General features: G+C 43.3%; 1 protein-coding gene across 2 annotated transcripts in view; it reads left to right on the top strand.

The window, feature by feature from the left end:
* Positions 1–19,700, top strand: part of LOC108440001 — a 35,030-nt gene extending 15,330 nt beyond the window's left edge. Inside the window, exons 5-22 of one of the 2 annotated variants that reach the window (XM_017718683.2) lie at positions 2,980–3,237; positions 3,705–3,950; positions 5,894–6,424; positions 7,420–7,695; positions 7,803–8,051; positions 8,133–8,390; positions 9,717–9,965; positions 10,123–10,368; positions 10,540–10,788; positions 11,269–11,517; positions 11,657–11,905; positions 13,315–13,563; positions 13,698–13,946; positions 15,330–15,578; positions 15,667–15,915; positions 16,310–16,558; positions 16,640–16,882; positions 18,429–19,700. In XM_017718683.2, coding sequence (XP_017574172.1) covers positions 2,980–3,237; positions 3,705–3,950; positions 5,894–6,424; positions 7,420–7,695; positions 7,803–8,051; positions 8,133–8,390; positions 9,717–9,965; positions 10,123–10,368; positions 10,540–10,788; positions 11,269–11,517; positions 11,657–11,905; positions 13,315–13,563; positions 13,698–13,946; positions 15,330–15,578; positions 15,667–15,915; positions 16,310–16,558; positions 16,640–16,882; positions 18,429–18,674 — 4,794 coding nt within the window. In that variant the 3' untranslated portion in view covers positions 18,675–19,700. Of the gene's footprint in view, positions 1–2,979; positions 3,238–3,704; positions 3,957–5,893; positions 6,425–7,419; positions 7,696–7,802; positions 8,052–8,132; positions 8,391–9,716; positions 9,966–10,122; positions 10,369–10,539; positions 10,789–11,268; positions 11,518–11,656; positions 11,906–13,314; positions 13,564–13,697; positions 13,947–15,329; positions 15,579–15,666; positions 15,916–16,309; positions 16,559–16,639; positions 16,883–18,428 lie in introns of both variants that reach the window. The other variant, XM_017718682.2, reaches the window with a different exon arrangement.
* Positions 19,701–22,785: the final 3,085 nt, after the last annotated feature.

Genomic DNA, 22,785 nt, shown 5'->3' with positions numbered 1-22,785 from the left:
AAAATGAGAATAAAAATAGGAGTTGCATAAGATCTGTATTGCACTTACGAACATATTGCACAATGAAAAATATTTACATTCTGTATATAAGTGTGTGTGTGTGTGTGTGTGTGTTTGTATGTGTGTGTGGTCTACTGGGAGCAGTGCTGGTTGTACAGTCTCACAGCAGCAGGAAGGAAGGACCTGCGATAGCGCTCCTTCACACACATGGGGTGAAGGAGCCGGTCACTAAAGGAACTGCCCAGTGCTGCCAGAGTCTCACGCATGGGGTGGGAGTCGTTCTCCAGCTTGTTTAGCATCCTCCTTTCTTCCACCGCCTGCAATGGGTCTAGAGGAGTTCACAGGACCGAGCCGGCCCTCCTGATCAGTTTGTCCAGTTTCTTCCTGTCTGCAGTGGAGATGCTGCCACCCCAGCAGACCACTCCATAGAAGATGGCTGATGCCACCACCGTGTCAAAAAAAGTCCCAAGGAGTGGCCCCTGCACTCCAAATGACCTCAGTCTCCTGAGCAGGTAGTCTGCTCTGTCCTCTCCTGTAAAGTGCAGCTGTGTTGTCTGACCAGTCCAGTTTACAGTTAAGGTGCACACCCAGGTACTTATAAGAGTCCACTCTTTCAATGTCCGTTCCCTGGATGTTCACTGCTGGAGGGGGATGTGCGCTCCTGCGGAAATCCACCACCAGTTCTTTGGTCTTCCCTGCATTGATCTGTAGGTGATTCCGCAGACACCAGTCCACGAAGTCCTGAATCAGTTCTCTGTACTCTGTCGTCCTCATTTGTGATGCGGCCGACGATCGCTGAGTCATCAGAGAACTTCTGTAGGTGGCAGTTTGGTGAGTTGTACATGAAGTCTGCAGTGTACAGGGTGAAGAGGAACGGTGCTAATACCGTTCCCTGTGGGGCCCCTGTGTTACAGACCACCATGTCGGACACACATACCTTGTCCTCACATACTGTGGACGGTTGGTGAGGTAGTCCAGGATCCAGTGCGTTAGGTGATGGTCCATCCCTGCCTTTTCCAGCTTGCCCTTCAGGAGCAGCCTCTCCAGTGTCATCAGGTGTGATGTCAGGGCTTGAGGAGCCTGGCACTGACGCCATCCGTCCCTGTAGCCTTCCTTGCCTTGATCTTCCTGAGCTCATTTCTCACTTGGGCCATTGTGAAGGTCAGACTGGAGCAGCGGGGGTGCTGAGTGTTGGAATGTGTGAACTGAGGGTTACGGCAGCCAGCAGAAGAACCAGTGGGGGGTGGGTGTGAGAGAGGGGGTAGATCAGTATGCTGGAAGTGCCAGACAGGAGGCTTTCAGCAGAGATGTCTGTGTAGTGGGAGGGGCGGGTGAGTGACCCAAACCTACTGAAAAACAGACTGAGATTGTTCACCCACTTTTGGTCCCCTACTGCCTGAGAGTCGGGCTTCTTGTGGCCGGAGATTGCTTTGAGGCCTTTCCAGACTCCGCTGACATTCTGCTGTAGCTGTTCCTCCATCTTCCTCCTATAGCTAGTTTTCTCCTCCCGGATCTTCCTCCTCAGCTCCCTCTACACAGCTTTCAGCTACTCCTTGTCTCCTAATCTAAAGGCCCTCTTCTCTTTCAGAAGAGCCTTTGTCGGGCTAATCCACGGCTTGAGCAGTGTGCTGCGTGTAGCAAGTACACCTGCCGCAAATGTAAATGTAGGAAGGACGGTCCCTGGCTGTGTAGCAACTGTTAGCTACAGCTTCTTGAAGGATGGTGTTGCTGAGCCACTCGTCTAGCACTTCAAGGAACCCGGAATAGACGTTCATTACTCAACTACTCTCGTTATTTTGTTCTGTCCTGTTTATACAGTTTAGACTAAATGTTTCTTGTATATTTGATTATATTTGATTTTTAAATCCGAATAAAATTGTTTTGCACCACATGTATTTTTGTCCTCATTGCCTTTATTGCATGTACTATGTCTAGAATGGCTAAATGGCGCTTACACGAATTCAAACAATGCAGCACTGAAAGTTTTTGATTATGGAAAATCCCGTATCATCCCGTATATGATATCGTATAAGATTAATACGCACCCTTGAATTATAACTTTTGAAACGCAATTCTGCAAATTTTCCGTTGCGCTGTAGGATCGGTAACACACTCGGGTTGTGCCTTCAAGTTCGCCTTCAAGTTGTGTCACGTTAGGTGCTTTGGGAGCTGTAGGAGCTTTCTGTGGGCATGGGGGGGGGGATGTTGGTGCTTCCAACACACTTCTTATCTTTACCAAGTTGACTACCGAGCCCTGCGTCCTGTGCGCCACCTCTCTTTGCATTGGACCCGGACGGCCGAGCTGCGGAGTAGGTGCGGTGACTGAGGTGTAATGGCTTGAGCACTTGAGCCAAGAAGGAACGAGAGGTCAGTGCTCCACCTCCCCGTCACCGCCCTCGCTCCACATCTCAGCCGCCTGGATTGAACGTGAGGTGTAGTGGAGGGACCAGGGCGGCTGATTTTGGGACTCGCGTCTCACTTTTGTGCCTCTTGTGGCCGTCATAGTCACCTTCCCCTCTCTGGCAACTCCTCCTCGGCAGGATTCAGGGGGATGAGTGCATGACACACACATGATGATTTTTACTGTAACGTTTTTAACATTTCAGAACTTATCGTTCTCTCTTCAGGCCATCATAGTCTTTATATGGCAGCTAAGCTACAGACTGGTTTGTAAAGAAAATGCATTTGGACAATGGAAATGGACATTTTAAAACCACAAACATTAAGTGGAACTCAGGAGGAAAAAATAAAATACAAGAAAAATGTATTTGGAAGGGAAGAAAATTAGAGAGGTTTTAACGTGTTACCCATATTTTCTCTCTCTCTCTCTCTCTCTCTCTCTCTCTCTCTCTCTCTCTCTCTCTCTCTCTCTCTCTCTCTCTCTCTCTCTCTCTCTCTCTCTCTCTCTCTCTCTCTCTCTCTCTCTCTCTCTCTCTCTCTCTCTCTCTCTCTCTCTCTCTCTCTCTCTCTCTCTCTCAGCCTGGGATCCCTACCAGCATTGATATTCCTCTGGCTGAAGGAGAAGAACAGTTAAAACTCTTCCCGCCAAAAAACCCTCGAAAGTCTGGCGTGTGGAAGCTTTTTGGGTTCGTCATGAACACGGAGGGAGTCGTGGAGGAGAACGGGTTCCCCATCTGCCGACTGTGCCATCAAGTGGTGGCGTCTAAAGATGGCAATACATCAAATATGCACAGCCATTTGCAGCGACATCATCAGACTGTTTATGCTGAACTGAAGGTAAAAACCGCCGTCATCCGTCTGGTGTGCTGGCTGAGTTTAGAGAGCCGTGTGTGTGTGTGTGTGTGTGTGTGTGTGTTACTAATTCTGTATGTGTTTTGTGAGGTTTAATCGCATCTATTTAACAGAACGAAAGGTTTGATATTTACACCCGTATTTGGATTTGATGAGTTCAGAGAAAACCAGCAGCGCCGTATTTATACATACTACCAAAAACTGTGAATGCAGTGATTTTATCCAGCATTTCAGATCCTGTGCTGCATCAAATCCAGTTAAACGGGACTGACTGCTCTCTTTTTAATGGTACATGCAGTTGGTCAGTGTTTAAGGACTAATATCCACACTATACTTGTAATATATTGTCGTATTGGCCACCTCCAGTCGCAGCTCCATCTGTTTAAAACAGTCCAAATAAAGCCGTCAATCAGACCAACTTCACTTTCTTTTTTCCCCTTTTATCGTTCTAGCATATAATTGGCTCCGCGAGACCCGAGCACAGATTATCGGAGCCAGCAGAGATTCATCCACCTGTCAAACATCGCAATTCACCCGTGTGGAAATATTTTGGCTTCATCAAAAACGCGGAGGGCATGGTGAAGGAGGACGGCTTCGCCCTCTGCAGATTGTGCCTTCGGAAAGTGGCGGCGAAAGACGGAACCACTTCCAACATGCTGAACCACCTGCGGCGCCACCATCAGGCGGAGTATGAGGAGGTGAAGGTAGAATGTTTTCCAAGTATTTTCATTTTGGGTGGTGGACGGTGGTCCTGTGCAGAGGTTCAAGCCCACCCAGTCAAATGACGCTTTGTGTGATGTTTCTAAGAAAGAGTGTCAGGCTCCAGTCCTCGCGGGCCGAAACACTGCAGGCTTCATCTCCATGGCCTCATTAAACACACCTAGTTCAGCTCATCAGCCAAGATCTTCATGAACTGAGTTGTTAGCTGAGGCTGAACACCCATCTCTGCAACACTGCCCAGTTTGACGTACCTGTTCTCCAGGGAACGCGCTTAAATATGGCATTTCTGCTCATTTTAGAGCAGAATTTCTGCATATTTGCATATAGGGGCAACAATTAAGCGTTGAAAAATGTGCCGTAACTTCTGCACAGGCCACATTTTGTCTTACTTTTTCCCCACCATGTGTTAAATTTGGCAAATAATCAGTAATTGTGTACTGAAATGTGCGGAAGCGTGCTCCCTTTAGAGGACGTGCTCACCTATTTCCACTTAAATGAACAGATTTGACCAGAGCTATCCAGACTTTTGCACAAGAGCGTGTACACTCTTCACTAGAACAGGGATATTATAGTTTCAAAAGATTTTCATTTTTAGTTTTATATTTCATTTTATTTCAGTTTAGCTTGTTAGCCTTAAAATGCACTAATAGTTTTGGTTCAGTTCTTATTTTCTGAAAAGTAATAATTTCAGTGTATTCTCAGTTTTTTGCCCCAGCCTAGAGATTAAACACCTCTTCTGAAATGTTACTGCATTTTAAAAAAAAAACCAAGTTTTTGTCCCAGTAATTCCACTTTTTCGTTTTGCAGTGAACATTTGGTTTTATATAGTTCGGTTTTTTTACTTTACAGTTGTTAAACGTTTTTCTCTCGTAGTTTTAATTGTTAATAGTTTCAGTTCACTGTAATAACCCTGCAGTAGAGGCAGGACGTGTGGCAGTATTTATTGTTGCTGTGATGCATCACATTGCATCATTATAACCTTGTCAGCTCTTGAACTGACCAGCTGCAGGTTTCATCACAGACGGAGTCATCAGTCCGTTTTAATGAGGTTTAGTGCAGCTCAGTGCTGATTGATCATCGTTGTGCTCACAGCTTTGGTAGTTTTAGTGAAATCGGGCGAAGCAGAAAAACATTTAGTGAAGCTTCTTCAGGAACGCATTTTCCTCAAGCTCCATCAAGAAGCTTGATGTAGTGGGGCTGGGCGATAAAACCATAACGATAATTATCGCCATGACTTTCCTCGATGTTCGGTAAATCTTCGATGTAATAGAGCGTTCTCATACTTCCAGGTTTAGGGACTGCGCTGGGGGCTTTAGCTAAAGATTAAGCGGTTTCTTTATTAAATTATGAATGTTCCAGAAACTGCACTTGTGCTTTTCCAACGGGTAAAAACAGCCAACCAGAAACTTTCTCCCACTGTCCCAAGAAAGTTTATGAAGTGCTCCGCTGGTTAAACCATAAGGGACGGTTCAAAACAGCAGTTAATGACTCTGGAACAAAAACCAGCCTTCAAACCAAAGAAATAATTGACTTCATTGACATTTTTCATGATGTGTATTGATATTGACAAATTAATTGCTTGACCTGATAAAATTTTTGGGCATATCGCTCAGCCTTACAATAAAGTGAATCACTTGAGTTGAATGGCTTCTGTAAATGACGTATTACTACGCAAAACTACTAAATCAGTATTTTACAAACAGCTGACGACCGTCACTCCTTGTAATTGTCAGAAATCCAACGTCTTTGGTGACACAGACAAGACAAGGTTTCATAAACACTGTATTGACTCCTCGTTGTGTCTGTGTAGCTGCTGGTTTTGCGTATCTACTGGCTCGATTTCATGCTGAAAGTCTTTTGTATACACAACGTTGTCGTCAGTCACTGTGAACTAATGGCACGTCGTCTGTTTACACTTTAGCTGGCGACTGATGCTCTGCCTTTGGGAAGTGCAGATGATGGAAGCGACTTGCCTGAGCTGTTTCCACCCACCAGACTACCGCTGTCACCGGTGTGGGACTACTTCGGCTACCCCAAAAACGCAGACGGAGTGATCGAGGAGAACGAGCACCCCAAATGTAAAGCCTGCAGACGCTCCATCATTTCCAGACAGGGAATTTTATCCAACATGTTAAGACACTTAAAATTCCACCACAATTCTTTATTTGCTGAGTTGAAGCTTAAAACCGGTGCTCCCAGACAGTACAAGGAGAGGGTCCGGCCCCCGCCCATCCAGGCAACGCCTGAAGAGCTTCATCCGCCCAAAATTGCTCTCAAGTCAGCGGTCTGGAAATATTTCGGATACCTCAAAAATTCAGACGGGGTAGTCGTGCCTGACGGCTTCCCAGTCTGCAAACTGTGCCTCCGCAAAGTTAGTACCCAACGGGGAAGTACGACAAATATGATGGTACATCTGCAGAATTATCACCAAACTGAGTTTGCGGAAATGAAGGTAAATCTGCTTTTGTTTTTGCTTAATATTTGATCTTATCTGAGATTTTATATATATATATAACACACACACACACTTTCCCATTTCTCAGTCAGAGCATGTGTGAAAACAGACTGCGGTCCTGTGAATAAGCGAGCAGCGTCGCCGCGAGATGCAGCGAAACACTTTGGGAGTGATGCTTAAACCAAATACATGCTTGGGGAAATTGAGGATTTAATCATCTTCATCTTCTAGATGATGTGTGTTCATGGTTACAAAATTACAAAAAAAAAAATTTGCAGCATGAAGTTTGAGTTTTACGTTGCGTTTACGTCAGGACTATTAAGTGCATGTAAACACACTCAGTGATGTGGAATGTGGTCAACAATCAATGAGTTTGTTTATATGCACTTAATCGGATATCTGCAGAAAATCTGATTTTGTCAGTAATCTGATCAACGCTTTACACCCACTTCAGTAATCAGATAGTGGGGAAACTCCAGGTCTACATGAGTCAGACAGTAGTCAGATTTCTGCTTTACAACCAGCCGATAAAGAAGACGTGATGTAAACATAACATAAAACTTCATGCTGCGGCTTTTTTTAAAACATTAAGTCACTTTACCTGAAAATATGGACATAAATCATCTAGAAGATGAAGAATATTTAAATCCTTCATTAAGTCAAGCATGGATTTGATTTCAGCTTCACTCCCAAAGTGTTTTGCTGCAACGCTGATCGCTTATTTCCAGTACCGCCGTCTGTTTTCACACAAGCTCAGACTGAGAAATGGGAAAGAAATCCGAGTTCACAGCACTGAGAAATCTGATCACGGAGCTAAAATCTGCTGTTAATCAGATTTCTAGACCTCACTTTGTTCACGAAATCGGTGCTGTTTACATGACCTTCTGAATAATCGGATAACTGCAGAAATCTGGTCATAATCGGATTGTTGAGTGTGTGTGTAAACACACTCACTGCACAGCGAGTGATAAGTTGCTTGTTTTTTTCCAAAGCTATCCGGCGAAGACAGTGAAACCGGTGAAGACGGCGAAATTCCAGGACAAGCCGAAAATACAGACCAGCAGTCCATACTTTTCCCACCAAGAGATCTTCTTGAACCTGTATGGGAACATTTTGGGTACCAAAAAGATGCAGATGGAACTGTCCAGGTGGACGGACATCCTTTATGTAAAATCTGTGGAAGCAAAGTGTCCTGCGAAGGAGAAAACACTCAGTTCTTATACAGGCATCTTTGGAAGAAGCACAAGTCGGTCTACTACGAAGTCAAGGTAGGTGTTCACACATCCACGCGTGGTACTCGCTGTGATACTGAGCAGATGGCAGAGCTCTCGCCTGCATTGATTTGCTGACAACTCTGAATGTTTCATGGTCACAGGTGGCCACGAATTGTTTGAGAGAGGAGGATGGACATGCGCCTCCAGCGCTTTATCCACCAACACAAAGGGTGAAGTCTGTGGTCTGGGAATATTTTGGTTACTTGAAAGATGCAAACGGGACAGTTGTGTGCGACGGCTTTCCCATCTGCAAGATTTGTCAATTGAATGTAGCTGCCAAAGGTGGGAATACGACCAACCTCTTCAAACATCTCCAGGATCATCATAAAGCAGTCTATGAGGAAATCAGGGTAAATTCGCCATCTATGTTAATAGGCTTGATAGTTGCTTGAAATCAGACCATTTATTTATTTTCTTTCTCTGTTCCCCAGCCGGGTTTCTCAGACGAAGTAGTTGCAGGTGCTGGCACATCTTCAAGCTCTTCAGAACTCTCTGCACCCAACGCTCAAATTAACTCTAAACTGTGGGATTATTTTGAGAGCCCCAAGAACGCTGAGGGAACCTCAGTAGAAGAGGGTCCTCCAACCTGTAAGATCTGTGACCAAACTCTGGATTCCAGTGGTGACACCACATCAAACATGATGAAACACCTTCAGGAAAGCCATGAAATGGTGTACGCAGAAGTTCAGGTAACAGCGTTTGTCTGAAATCGGTCACTCTTTCCAAGTGTTATCGTCTCAGATGTGTGAAGTGATGGGCGCTGTAGTAAGTTTGTAGAGTGCAAAAGAGTACGGAAGCCCAGAGAGGCAGTTAGGGTTATGATTGTCTGGAGTGTTATCCTGAGATGATAACCATCTTGTCATCTCAAGATAATTTTTCATTGTAAGAAGTTAATTATCTTGTGTTCTCAAGATGCATTATCTTGTGAACTGTTGTCTTGAGATGAGTCCACCGTCTTGTGTTCTTAAGATAGCAAAGTTGTTATCTTAAGATATCTGCAGATCACAAGATAGTTAACAACCATCTTGTGTTCTCAGGATATCGTAAGACAAATTAACTATCTTATTAGCTTGAAATCACAAGATAGTTGACTTGTTATCTGAAGATGACTTATCTTGAGATAACGAGGTATTTATCTTGTGATCTCAGTTATTTTCTTGCTAACAAAGTTGTTAAAGGTGTTTTTGAGATCCCAAAATGATTATTTCAATATTATAATCCAGAAAATTATAGCAGCAGCTCATGGGCTTTCTGGACTTCCGGTCAAGTTACAGACCATGCTTTCATTTGTTAACGTCCAGTAAAAATGACCGTTAAGTGCAAGATATTTATTTTCCAATGTGTGAAGAGGGGGGGGGGGACCCAAAGCAAGTCCACACCTCCAAAGTTCAGTCTCGGAAGCTGGTTGGTTTTCTGAAGTAATCAAACACATTCATTGATGTTGAGGTCTGGACTCTGGGGAGGTCAATCCATAGTTCTGAGAACATCAGCAGTACATCTTGACCGTCTCAGCTGTGTTTGGTGTTGTTATATTGCTGTAGAATAAATTTCTTCCCAATCAGACGTTTTAAAGGGGTATTTTGGAGCTCCAGACTGCGACTAAAATGGACACAGTAGCGATCAGAATTATTAGTTTGTGAGTAACAACATCGCCAGTGGCAACAGATAGCAACGCTGGATTATTATAGTTTTATCATATTTTCATGGCTCATTTATTACTATTGCTCTGTTTTTATTACTTTTAGTGTTTTATGTATTTTCTTTTATCTTTTGTTTTTTTATTTAAAGACGTAAGTGGTGGGCTTTAACGTCACAGACACGTCCATTGTTGTTGTTGTTGTTGTTGTTGTTGTTGTTGTTGTTGTTGTTGTTGTTGTTGTTGTTGTTGTTGTTGTTGTTGTTGTTGTTGTTGTTGTTGTTGTTGTTGTTGTTGTTGTTGTTGTTGTTGTTGTTGTTGTTGTTGTTGTTGTTGTTGTTGTTGTTGGAGGAATAACTCTTCTTCTTGTCTTCATTAGGCTGCAATTGTTCCTCCAAGGGCCGAAGATGGACTCGAGGCTCCAGACCTTCACCCACCAACTCAAAACCTCTTATCTCGCATCTGGGAATATTTTGGCTTCCTGAAAGACACGGCGGGATCCGTTGTTTTTGATGGCTACCCTATCTGCAGAATGTGTCAACAAAGAGTGGAGGCCAAAGGAGGAGACACAACAAATATGTTTTTACATTTAAAGGCTCACCATTTGCAAATTTACAAAGAGATCAAGGTAAGCCTAATCCCATTTCACTTCCGTTCAATTCTGGTTTAAAATCCAGGCGTCTCTCAAGCACTGTAGCCTCGACATAGTATTCCCGTGAACAATGTCTTTAAGGAAGGAGCATAAAAAAATAGTATTTAACATGTCTGAAATGTTTTCACTCCAGCCAGCAACTGAAAAAAAGATCTACAAGGCCTCCGAACTTTCTCCGCCAAACGGCGAAATCGACTCCAGGTTATGGGATCATTTTGGATATCCCAAAAATGCAGATGGTGTTATTGAAGATGACGGAGCACCGGTGTGCAAACTATGCCTTCAGAAACTTACCACAGCTTCCAAAAGTGCAACCATCTCTTCCAACATGATGAGACACCTTCGGAAAAAACATGAACTGGTGTACAACGAAGTCCAGGTGAGTTCCACTCGAACCTGCCGGTGTTGTGTTGCTTTTCTTTTCATTTATCTTTTGGTGTTTTGGGTGCAGTTCTTAGTGCGTCATGGCTTGTTGTGGACGTGCCATACAATCACAATAAAGCCGCTTATTAAAAAATAGAAAGCTCTAAATCCTGTTTTGCTGTTGTAGGAGGCGCTCACTGCCTTGCGAGCAGAGGGAGGTAACGACTCTGCAGAGCTTCATCCACCAACGCAGAATGTCACATCTCCAGTTTGGGAGTATTTTGGATACCTGAAAGATGCGGAAGGTTTAGTCGTGTCCGACGGCTTCCCAATCTGCAAAATGTGCCAAAAGAAGGTGGCTTCCAAAGGAGGGAACACGACTAACATGTTCAAACATCTCAAGGATTATCATAGGACCATCTATGATGAGATTCGCGTAAGTAGGCATGTCGATTTTTAACAAAAGTTGTCTTGCATTGTTCATTTAAGGTTTTTATTTTGTTAAATTTTATTTATTTATATGTGTATGTGTATGTATGTATTTATGTGTGTGTGTGTGTGTGTGTGTGTGATATGAGTATTTCCCAGGAATTTTTCAGACAGCGTCGTATGTCTTTACTTATTGATGTCACTCATGATAAAGTCTTAAATTTATACTTAACATTGTACTGATAAAGATCATGATAGATTTTTCTCTCACATCCTCAGAAAATATCAAGTTTTGACTGAGTTCTCTTTGAATTCTCTTTTAGCACACAATCAGATTCATCCCCTCAGGGGAGGGGTCCAAAGCCCAACCCACATGATGTGCAATTACACATTTCCACTAATTTAACAAAATGGCAAAACAAGGATTTGGTAGAGATGAAATCAGATTTCAACGTTTTTAAACTAACAGTAAATGTTTTTGTCACAGTCCGCAGTTACAAATGAGACCCTTGAGGATACTTACACCGCTGCTGACCTCCATCTGCCAAGTGGTCAACATGACTCACCCTTGTGGGAGCATTTTGGATACCGGAAAGATGCAGAGGGGATCCTTCAAGAGGACGGCGCTCCGTATTGTAAAATTTGCCTTCGGAAATTAATTTCCAAAGGCGAGACTACAAGAAATATGCGCCAACACCTCAAGGAGAACCACAGCAGCGTCTACACAGAACCTGAGGTGAAGTCACGATGATGTGTTTATCAGAAAGCTGGACAGTAAAAATGATTCATAGCAAAATATCTGCATTCGGAAGCAGGCTGTCCGCAGGGGAGTTAAGGATTGTCCAGATGTTAACGTGGTTTAACGTTTCTTTCAGGAGGTGGTCAGCTCGTTCACCTGGGAGACAGACATGGATTCATCAAATCTCTGTCCTCCAACACACAAGGTGAAATCGGCAGTGTGGAAATTCTTCGGGTATCCGAAAGATGCAGAAGGGTCAGTTGTGTGTAACGGGTTTCCCATCTGCAAACTGTGTCAGAAGAAAGTGTCGGCTAAAGGAGGAAATACCACCAACATGTTCTCACATCTAAGAGACTATCATCGACCCACGTACGATGAAATCAAGGTAAGTTGTCTTAGTTTTTAATTGGTTTGGCAATGTTGCCACGTTTTAAACGTTTTGTTATCATCTTATTAGAGTGCTTGAAGAAGCGCTCTATTGTTATCTCTATTGTTATCTCTATTGTTATCTCTCATTCTTGTTCTTATTCTTCTTGCACACTTTTCTGCGATTAATACAGCGCGAACCGCTTAACGTACAGACTCCATTCAAACTGTGTTTTGAAGGTCTCGGCGCTGTGACTTGTGCTATGTATTTTTGGAGTCGATCAGATTGGTACTTTTTAATAAAATTAAGTTTAAATATTAAAAACCTCCCATAAGAATGAATGACGGGATTTTCAGAACCACAAATTCTAACTTGACATCGATGACGTCACAGCAGGCCATTCAGTCTCAGACAAAATCCTTAAACTTTCACCTAGAAATTCCATTTCAGTTTTAAATAGTAGAGAAACTTGTCCTTTCTGAAACCTCAAAATATCTCATCATTTTATCAATTAGCTTCAGAGTTATGAGCACTTGTTTGGCACTAGGCACAGAAAACTGCCCCATTCACTCCCATGTAAATTTCTCAAAATCAGAATCTGATTATTTCAAGATTTTCTCTGTGTGTGACTCGTCATAACTCAGACATTTTCTTCTCAATACACACAACATTACACCAAAATAATCCTCAAGGGGTCTAATCTCACACCATCTATCCGGTTAAGCGAGAGAGTGAACATTTCCCGAGTTATGACTTTTTTGTTCAGAGGGTGCAAATCTGACTCAAACAAGGCTTCTCCACTAAGAGCTGCATAATAAGTGATAGTTAATTTGAATGACCCCCCCCACACACATACATCTCTCTCTCTCTCTCTCTCTCTCTCTCTCTCTCTCTCTCTCTCTCTCTCTCTCTCTCTCTCTCTCTCTCTCTCTCTCTCTCTCTCTCTCTCTCTCTCCCCCTCCCCCAGTTTGGGTACATGACCATTTGAATAATTGGATAACTGTAGAAATCTGATTATGATTGGATTATTGACGGCATGTAAACCGATCAAGCTCTAAAGAAATACCAGAGAGAAGTAGATTGTAATTGAACTCCAACTTAGAGACGTTTCTCAAATATATGCTCTGAGCTTGACTGACTATTCGAAGGTGGAATTGAGTTCCGCAGTTTAGAAGTAGAATAACTGGGTCCATGTTTTCTGTATTTTACGGAGGGTATTTGTAGAGGGTCCATATCTGCAGATCACACATTGAAACATAAACGAGACGCGTGCTGTGAGGTGCTTTAAGGTCATTTAGAGCCTTAAAAACAAGGAGCAGAGTTTTGAAATCTGTCTTGAGAGATAAAGGCAGCCAGTGCAGATCTTTCTTTGCAGTTTGACAATGAACAAAGTTTCTGTTGTTTGCTCCCATCTCAACTCGTCTCAGGCTGTGGTCATTCCTGCGAGGGCCGAAGCTGACCTCGAACCACTGGAACTTCACCTGCCAACGGCAGACGCGATGTCCCCGGTCTGGAAATATTTCGGATACCCGAAAAACTCAGATGGCACCATTTTGTGTGATGGTTTCCCAATCTGCAGGATCTGTCAGAAGAAGGTTTTGGCCAAAGGAGACAACACAACGAATATGCTGATTCATCTGAGAGCGTACCATCTGGACATTTACAAAGAAGTCAAGGTGAAGTTAATCGGGTTCCTCTTTGTGTTCAGATACAGTTGATCTTGTTTCCACGAAGTAAAGCTACGTAGTTACCCCTGCTGTTGTTTCCATCTCTGTGCAGATGTATTGATCTGTTTGTTTATTCGTTTTAGTCCGCAGTAGCAAAAAAGGTTGTCTACAGACCCTTCGAGCTCTTTCCTCCGAACAGTCAGAACGACATAAAGCTTTGGGATCACTTTGGATATCCCAAAAACGCAGATGGAGTCCTCCAAGACGACGGAGCTCCGATCTGTAAAATCTGCCTTCGAAAGCTGATGAAAGCCTCGGGGGACGGGACCCCAACGACCAATATGCTGAGGCACCTGCGGAAGAAACACCAGTCTGTGTTTGATGAAGTCCAGGTGAGTGCTGAAATCAGGTGGGCGGGGCTGGGTGAAAATAATTGATGGCTGAACTCGTGGCTTCATTCGTGGAGTTTTATTTTATATCCATTCTTACTTTAGTTCTTAGTTCTTATTTCTTACAGCTTTAACAAGCGCTCATCCATTTGGCCTCACCATTTTCCCTGCGGGGATCCATCATAAGGCCCATTCCATTACTTTATCAGCTTAATTAAGACAGCAAGCTAAGGGTTATACAGCTAGCAGTGACAAAAGACGAAGGTAATACAGCAAAGTTTGTCCTCGGGTTTCAGTCATGTGACATTGTTGTGGCCGATATATTTGGGACCGAATTTCTGGCTTTGCGACCGTAACTAGAAGTGAAAGACGGCTAAAATTACTCTCCTTACTTTGGGAGAAAAACGTAAAAACGTGACCTTGGCAAAGTCTGTAAAATAGTCTGAGATCTTTTTACAGGTTCCCCTGAGCTCCTGGTTTCACTTAAACTGGTGGAAAAGCTACCAAATTAGTGTTTTCCTGACATCTGTGTTTATCTCATACTCAGCCCCTCTCCCTATTCGCAGAATCTCTCAAAGCATTTAAACGCACAGAAGCCCACCGGCTTTTCACGCCAGGGATCTCATGTTGTTGCATGAAGAGGAGAAAAACTCATCATAGGAGGGAAACGACATCAGCTAATGCTAATCAGATGTGATCAATGGAGACCTTTAGAGAACTTTAGATGATGTTATCAGCCGAGAGATGAACAGTGGTTCCCCGAACAGATCTGCAGACCGCCAGTATAGCTTTACTGTCTGTTTCTGGAGATTTAAATTCAGAGTTCAGCTCCAGTCCTGAAACCCCTGAACTGCATAACTGTGGTTTCTTGGTTTAAATACCTGATATCATTAGCTGATTAATCCCTTCTGGAGCTGAATGAGGAGTGAATAGCCAAGAGAAACACTGAACTATACAGTGCAGCGGCTCCAAACCTGGAGTGAAAACACTGATTTAAAGTTCTGTTTGGTCTCGTCATTCTCGACGAGCGTGATCGCTCCCTGATTCGGGCATCAGTATGGCAGCGACTGTACAGTGGGACGTCAAGAAACGTGAGAATAGCCAGACAAGTCAATTATTCTCAAAATTTAGGGATTTTATGTTGAAATCTGTCAAAGAAAGTTTGACAGCTACATAGCGAAGCTAATGGAGAGTGCGTTCTGTTTGAAAAACCCACTCCTCGCGATCCCTTCTCCACTTTTTCTTGAGTACCTGCTTGTAAACGTAAGTGTAACACAGTTCCAAGCATTGAGTAAAAGTTGGCAATGGCAAAAAAACTAGTTAAGTCTGATCGACGTGAAGCTTGATGACTCTTGCTTGATGTTGCTTTAATCTCTGTTTCTTTAGGAGGCGATCACCGCATTAAGAACCGAGTGGGGCATTGAACCCCCGGAGCTTCATCCACCAACGCAAAACGTTACCTCTCCTGTCTGGGAATATTTCGGATACTTAAAAGATGCCGAGGGCTCGGTGGTTTGTGATGATTATCCCATCTGCAAACTGTGCCAACAGAAAGTGGCCTCGAAGGGCAGATGTACAACAAACATGTTTAAACACCTCAAAGACTATCACAGAGTCACCTACGACGAGATACGGGTCAGTATGCCTGTTAAATGTGGACATTGTGTTTGTAGTCTATGTTTCTGGACGCTCACTGAGATTAAAACCAACGTCTCCTTCTCAGTCTGCAGTTACAAATGAGACGTTCGAGGACGTTTGCATGCCTACTGACCTCCATCCACCAAGCGGTCCCTATAACCCGAAGTTATGGGAGTATTTTGGATATCGGAAAAGTGAGGAGGGGGTTGTTGAGGAAGACGGCGCTCCGATCTGTAAACTTTGCTTCCGGAAGTTGATCTCCAAGGGAGAAACCACAGCAAACATGATGCAGCACCTTAAGGAGAACCACAATGCTGTCTATGCTGACGTTCAGGTGAACTTTAGTTCTACAGTTACAGACTGTAGTCCATCTGTTTCTCTGATACTCTGTTACCCTGTTCTTCAGTGGTCAGGACCCCCATGGACCCTCACAGAGCAGGTACTATTTGGGGGGTGGGTCATTCTCAGCACTGCAGGAACACTGACGTGGTGGTGGTGGAGTGTTAGTGTGTGTTGCGCTGGTCTGAGTGGTCTTAGCACCACCAGTGCTAAGAATGATCCACCACCAAAATACCTGCTCTATGGGGGTCCTGACCATTGAACAGGATGAAAGGGGGCTAACAAAGTATGCAGGTATATACTGAAATCATATGAACTGAATCAAGTTGAGTAACCCAACCATCATGTTTGTTTTTGTTTGTTTATTTGTTTGTTTTTAATTGGTTCAGAGGGAAGTCAACCCGTTCACAATCGGTGGTGCCACTGAACTCCCAGATTTACACCCACCAGAGCACAGAGTGAGATCAGCAGTGTGGAAATACTTTGGCTACCTAAGGGACACGGAGGGTCCAGCCGACTGCGCCGGCTACCCCATCTGCAAAATCTGCCTTTCTAAAGTGTCAAACAAAGGGAAAGTCACCGCGAATATGACTGCGCATCTCAGGGATCATCATAAAGATTTCTATGATGATCTCAAGGTACTTTCTAAAAAATAATTTCAGCTTTTTTTTTTTTAAAACCAACTTGGCTAATCATGTAATCATTTGATACGTTTTTAGATACCAGAGAAGAAGGAAAAGGTGGTCAGTGCTGAAGAACTCCCAGAACTTTTCCCACCAAACAAGCAGCCCCTTCCTCCAATATGGGAATATTTTGGCCTTACCAAAAACATTGATGGGAGTGTGGAAGAAGACGGGTCCCCAATTTGCAAAATATGTGCCAGAAAAGTGTCGAGCCAAGATCCGAGGAGGATGATACGACACCTGCAGTTCTGCCATTTCTCTGCCTATGAAGAATTCAAGGTAAACTTGTTTTCAGACTGTTTGTTTTAGCGGGGTTGTCATTGGGAGTTAAAATGCTAGCACATACGTTAATAACACCAGAGTTTTGACACATTCATCTAGTTGGGCCAGTCTAAAGCAGGGCAGGCTGAAGCCCAGCTGCAGCGCCCTGTATTTTCTTATGATGGAATCTAGTGAAAAATTATATTGAATTACTGAAGGGAGCAAATACAGTCTGATGAAGCTTATATTGTTATGTATTGTGTAGCTGTAAGATAATGCACTGTTTTGGGGATTTAAAAAAAGCCATGTGGGGTCAATTTTGAGCAAATAACACAATCTGATTGTGATTAACAGCACAAAATAACATGATTTAATCACAATGAACTGCACACAATTAGTGCTGCACTGATAACGATACTGTATCGGTATTGGTACCTATACAGGCACTTAAACACAGTATCGGTATCAGTGATGGGTATACCAATGTACATGTTTGATACCAAGAAGCAACATCGAAGTTGTTATACATTGTTCGTTATTAATTATATAATGTTAATACAGCAAATAAACAAAATTAGGGGTTTCTTAAGCATCTGATAAATATAATCCAACAAGTAAATGCCGTCTAGTCCAGCTGGGTCTGTTTTATTTGTAATGCAGAACAAACATTTTCACCAAAATGAAATTATTGTAAAAATGTAACTGTAAATATCAGGACTCGGGGGTTAGGGAACTGGCCCTGTGACCGGAATGTCGCTGGTTTGATCCCCAGAGCTGACAGTACATGACTGAGGTGCCCTTGAGCAAGACACCTAACCCCCAACTGCTCCCCGGGTGCTGGGATAGGGCTGCCCACCGGTCTGGGCAAGTGTACTTACTGCCCCCTAGTGTGCATGTGGTGTTTCACTGCACGGATGGGTTAAATGTGGAGGTGAAATTTCCCGATTGTGGGACTAATGAGGGTCTCTTAATCTTAATCTAATCTTACACGCGAGTTAGGTCGGCTAGAGCTAGTGCTGGTATCAGTACTCGGTATCGGCCGATACTAAAGGATCAGGTTTGGGTATCAGAAGGGAAAAAGTCGTATCGGTGCATCTGTACAAATAATGCGAATAATCATAATTAACTACACAAAACGGTGTTATTAACCACAAACTCGCACAATTTACCACAATAACATACAAAAACTGATGCAGTTGTTGTTCATGATTTAACTACACAAACTAAAACAGTTGAAGAGATTTACATTTATGGCTTTTGGCTGACGCTCTGATCCAGAGCGACTTACAATCTGATCAATTTTTACACAGGTAGGCCACGGTGGTGTTAGGAGTCTTGCCCAAGGACTCTTATTGGTTTAGTGTAGGGTGCTTGTCCTGGTGGGGGGTTGAACCCCAGTCTACAGTGTTGAAGGCAGAGGTGTTATCCACTACACTAACCAACCAAGAGATGTTCCTAATTTTTCAGCTTTATTAGGAACGTAGTACTTTTTCCTCAGCAGTGCTTGTTTTTCCAACCTTGTGGGTTTAAAATGTCTGACCTGTGTGTTTTCCACTCATTCCAGAAGGCGAACAGGAAATCAAAGTTGGGACTACAAGGAGGAAACGAACCTGCTGAACTTTGCCCTCCATCGAAGCAAGTTAGATCTTTTGTTTGGGAATATTTCGGATACCCGAAGAACCCAGACGGAACGGTTAACGTGGACGGACGCCCAGTCTGCAAGACATGTTTCCGGAAAGTCTCCAGCCAAGGAGGAAACACCACCAACATGCTCAAACACCTGGAGGACAAGCACGGATTCAGTCAGTAGGGGACGGACCGAGTGGGCAAGTCGTGTGAGACTTATTCCGAGGAAATGTGCATGTAAAGAACCGCAAGTTAAGCTCGTTTTGTTTTTGTCTGGTTTTAACGTCTGGACACCAAGAAGAATTGAAAGGCTTCGTGTGTCGCTGCCTGTTTCTGGTCTAGAGGATTACAAGGCCTGGCTTACGTCAAGACAAGACTTGCTGCTATAAAAAAAAAAAGGATGAGCGGTTCTTAATTTTTAACAGTTAATTATTACAATTTTTTGTTCCTTTTTTGTGCAGAAAAGTTCAAGAAGGTGACTTGGGACTCAAATCTGCACATATGCACATGCATGTGCTCCTGTGCTGGGCTTTAAATCACTTTATTACCTCAACATCCCCCATCGAAGAAAAGAGCACCTGCTCTGTAGTGCTTCTGAAGGGATGCCATTGACATGAGGTAGAACCACAAGTGACTGTCCGGAAGTAGTTCAGTCAGCGCCCGGTACACGACTTTGGGGGGGGCGGGATTCAAAGCTTTTCAGCCTTAAGATGAATTATTAATCTTCACGAACCTTCATGAAAACAGTTTTAAGAACACGAAGTGCTGTTCTTGGGGGGGCGACGACAGTTCTTAAAGATTTTCTTGGTCTGAAAGCCGTCTGGCGTTTGGCGATGGAAGCTTTTAAAAGCATAACACACCGATGCTTGTGGCCGAGATGTTTGAGATTAAGGGAATATTTTTTAGATTATTATTTCGAAGAGAACATTTAAGAACTTTTTGAGAATTGCAGTTAAACTTTTCTTCTCAGCATCTTTTGAGAAAGTTTTTAAGATCCATTGCAAGTTATAAAGAAGTTATTTTACTTTACATTTTTAAAATTTGTTTGTTTTTGTTTTGTTTGTTTTTTTTCTTCACCATGGTTCATCCGGCCGCTGGTCTTTTAAGCACATTCTGCTCTACCCTTGAGGTGAAAATCACAACTACAGGTTTAGATATTAAGTATCTGTTAGTTACTACTGACTGATAGATGTGTAGATGTTGGTAAAAAAATAATCCTAGAACTTACAGGCTTGGAATTCTGAGATGGACTTTCGATGTCTGGGTCCTTCAAGAACACATTTGTAACGACCTGCTCCGGTTTGGGAACGATGTTCTGGGCCGGGAATTTGCGATCACGTGTTTGGAAGAAATAATAAATAAGCTTGTGTCCAAAAAAGGGAAACAAATACTGAACATCTTGTTTGACAGCTGTAATAAAAATAAGGTACCATGACATCCTTAAGTGACCGTTAAACAAACTGTAGTTTGAGTTTGTGCTGCAAGTTGGCGCTGATAAATGCTCCGTGTCTGAATTTGCAGGACAGCAATGAACGGCCGTGTGTGCCTGTCCAGTCTGGGCTGGCTGAAGGGGCAGCAGGGGCATCTGTACCGTGTGCAGTACCTCACCTAACCAGTGCGGTCAGCCCTCTGGCTGGGTTGGAGCCTCCTCTCTTCCCTGCAGCCCCTGGCCTGGTTAGTAAAGATTTAAAATCCTTCAGATCAGCTGCATGGACCAATGACCAAGCCCCAGCATGTATTACTGATCTGATCTGACCCGAGTTACAGACCGTCCAGAACAATTAGGATCTCTTCCAGCTGATGGAAAATCATTTTCTCATGTATCTTCCGAGCTCTGGAACAGAATTATACTGTAGTGTATTTATCGCTGCTGTCTGAAGAAAACCTCGTCTCTCCAAAATGGGAACTTTACAGGAGAAGGAAGAAACCTACTCCACTTTTAATGTAAGCCAATGGAACCAGAATTTTTTACGAGTCATTTTGGGTCATTTCTTTTGGGCCAATCATCATGAAATTCCCAGAAAATGTAAAGGGCAACAGACACTTTCAAATTATGTCAAGAACTGAAAAATGGCAAAAATGGAGATACGAGGTTTTGTTATAGCGATATACGTGTTATTAAAGGTCTTATGCAGTCCAGAATGTGATGCAGAGATTTTATAGTATCTGTTCGGTCATCAGTCTAATTTAAGACTTTAAAATGCCGTAAAACCACACGACCTGAAATGCCTCCAGAGCTTAGGATCGAGTTTTGGATCTGTGCCAACTCCAAATTAAACGTCAGTACATAATTCGACTCTTGTTTAGTCGTGAAAGAAGTTCTGAAATGACCGCATTTCTGGGTCACCAAGATAACTAAAGCTGTACGTGGACCACAGAGTTCCTGCTCATGGCATGCTGGAGAACCACCATTAAGAGCTTTAAGGCGACGTTTACGCAGCAGATAAAAGTGGCCCGAATTCGATTTTCTCACCAAATCTGATATTTATTTATGTTTTTGGCTGTTCACACCATCTTTTAAATGTGGTCTGTATGCGACATCAGCCTGAACAGATCAGCTCCTCCTAAACTGCCCCGCATGCGCAAAAGAACAGGCTTCACGAGGCTCGTCCTTATGTTTGATCTTCGCCAGCATCACAGTAGCGGCCGTGAAGTTCTGATGGCTGTCAGCTGAGCTCATCACCCAGAATCCGTTCAAGCTCGCTGTTAAAAAAAAAAAAAAGAGCCGGACTCTATCGACCTAAAAGTCTCAGCCGTGTGGAATGATGACGAATGTCGAGCTTGGTTGGCGTAGAAGTGGCATGAATTCCGATCCGGCTGTTCAGACTGAGATCGGATACGGATCGGATTTGAGGGCGTCTCATATCGGAATTGAAAATGTCAGATTCAGTGTGTTTTTTGCTGTTTACACTGACGCACAGACGCACATCCGAGTCGCACACGGAGAAGAAGATCGGATTTGGGCCTTTTGCCTGCTGTGTAAACGTAGCTATAATGTCTTGCTGATCAGGACCTCCTACAGCTCAGTCAGTGGAGGACCAACACCATTAGCCTGGAGTATTGTGGCCCATTTTCGACTGGTCTGTAGTGTGTGTGTGTGTGTGTGTGTGTGTGTGTGTGTGCCGTTTACGTGATTAATGTGTGTGTGTGTGTGTGTGTGTGTGTGTGTGTGTGTGTGTGTCAGTTATCTAGCCACTATATTAATTGAACGTGCCCTTAACCCTCTATTGCACAGTGTTGCCCCAGGGCAACAAACTCATTTCCTCACTTTCCAATGACATACATATTTAAAGACAACAGGGTTAACAATAAAGGAAGGAGTAGGTCAATAAAAAGCATGTACTTCAAATTCAGTATCATCTTTTTTTTTTTTTTTAATGAGAATTTTAAAAAATGTTTGTTGCCTACAAGCAACACTGTGTGACAGTGGAATGGATTTAGCCAGTCACAAGCCAGGTCTGACCACCTCTGGCAACACGGATCTGTATCATTTCTTCCCGTTTCACATAAAAAAATAAATCAAGAACCATTATGCACAAGAAAATGTATTTATTTATTAAATTGCTCTCATAATGCGTGCAGTAGAGCGTTAAAGGGAAACTGGGGAACTTGAATTGTTGCTCTGGTTACCCTGAAGGTGAGAAATTTTAAATCAGAGCTATAGATTTGAGTTTTGTTCAGATAGAAAAGGCTTCACACTACTACTCTCACGTCTCTGAGCTCCTGGAATGTAGATTAATGTATTTAATAATTGTCCGTATGCATAGATCCAGACTTTTGCCATTTTAAGTCTCATGTTTTGGAGCATCACTGCGAAATTAACTGAAGTGGTTTCTTGTGCTTATATGCTGTTCTTAATGTGTCCTCATGCAGGAGAGAGCCCAAGGTGACAAAAGAGAGGAGAATTTACTGCTAGAGGTCCTGAGCCACTGCAGGGTGAGTCAAACCGGAACGCCTTTCAGCTTGTGGTGTGGTGTGGTGTGGTGTGGTGTGGTGTGGTGGATAACAGCTCTGCCTTCGATGCTGTAGACTGGGGTTCAGTCCCCTGCCTGGGCAGCACCCCACCCTGTACCAGTAAGAGTCCTGACTCCACCTTCACCAGCCCGTGTAAAACGGTCCAGTTGTAAGTCGCTCTGGATAAGTGTGTCTGCCAAATGCTGTAAATGTACAACCCCATTTCCAAAAAAGTTGGGACGCTGTGCAGAATGTAAACAAATCGAAAGCCTGAAAGAACATGAGTTTTTCCAGTGTGGGCTGCTCCTTTGGTTACGGTTCCATGCCAACTTTCCGTACTG

The sequence above is a fragment of the Pygocentrus nattereri genome, chromosome 9 (genome assembly GCF_015220715.1).
Source record: "Pygocentrus nattereri isolate fPygNat1 chromosome 9, fPygNat1.pri, whole genome shotgun sequence".
In the NCBI taxonomy this organism is placed as follows: domain Eukaryota; kingdom Metazoa; phylum Chordata; class Actinopteri; order Characiformes; family Serrasalmidae; genus Pygocentrus; species Pygocentrus nattereri.
The sequence above is the reverse complement of the archived record's forward strand: the minus strand, read 5'-3'. Positions and strand labels throughout refer to the sequence as shown.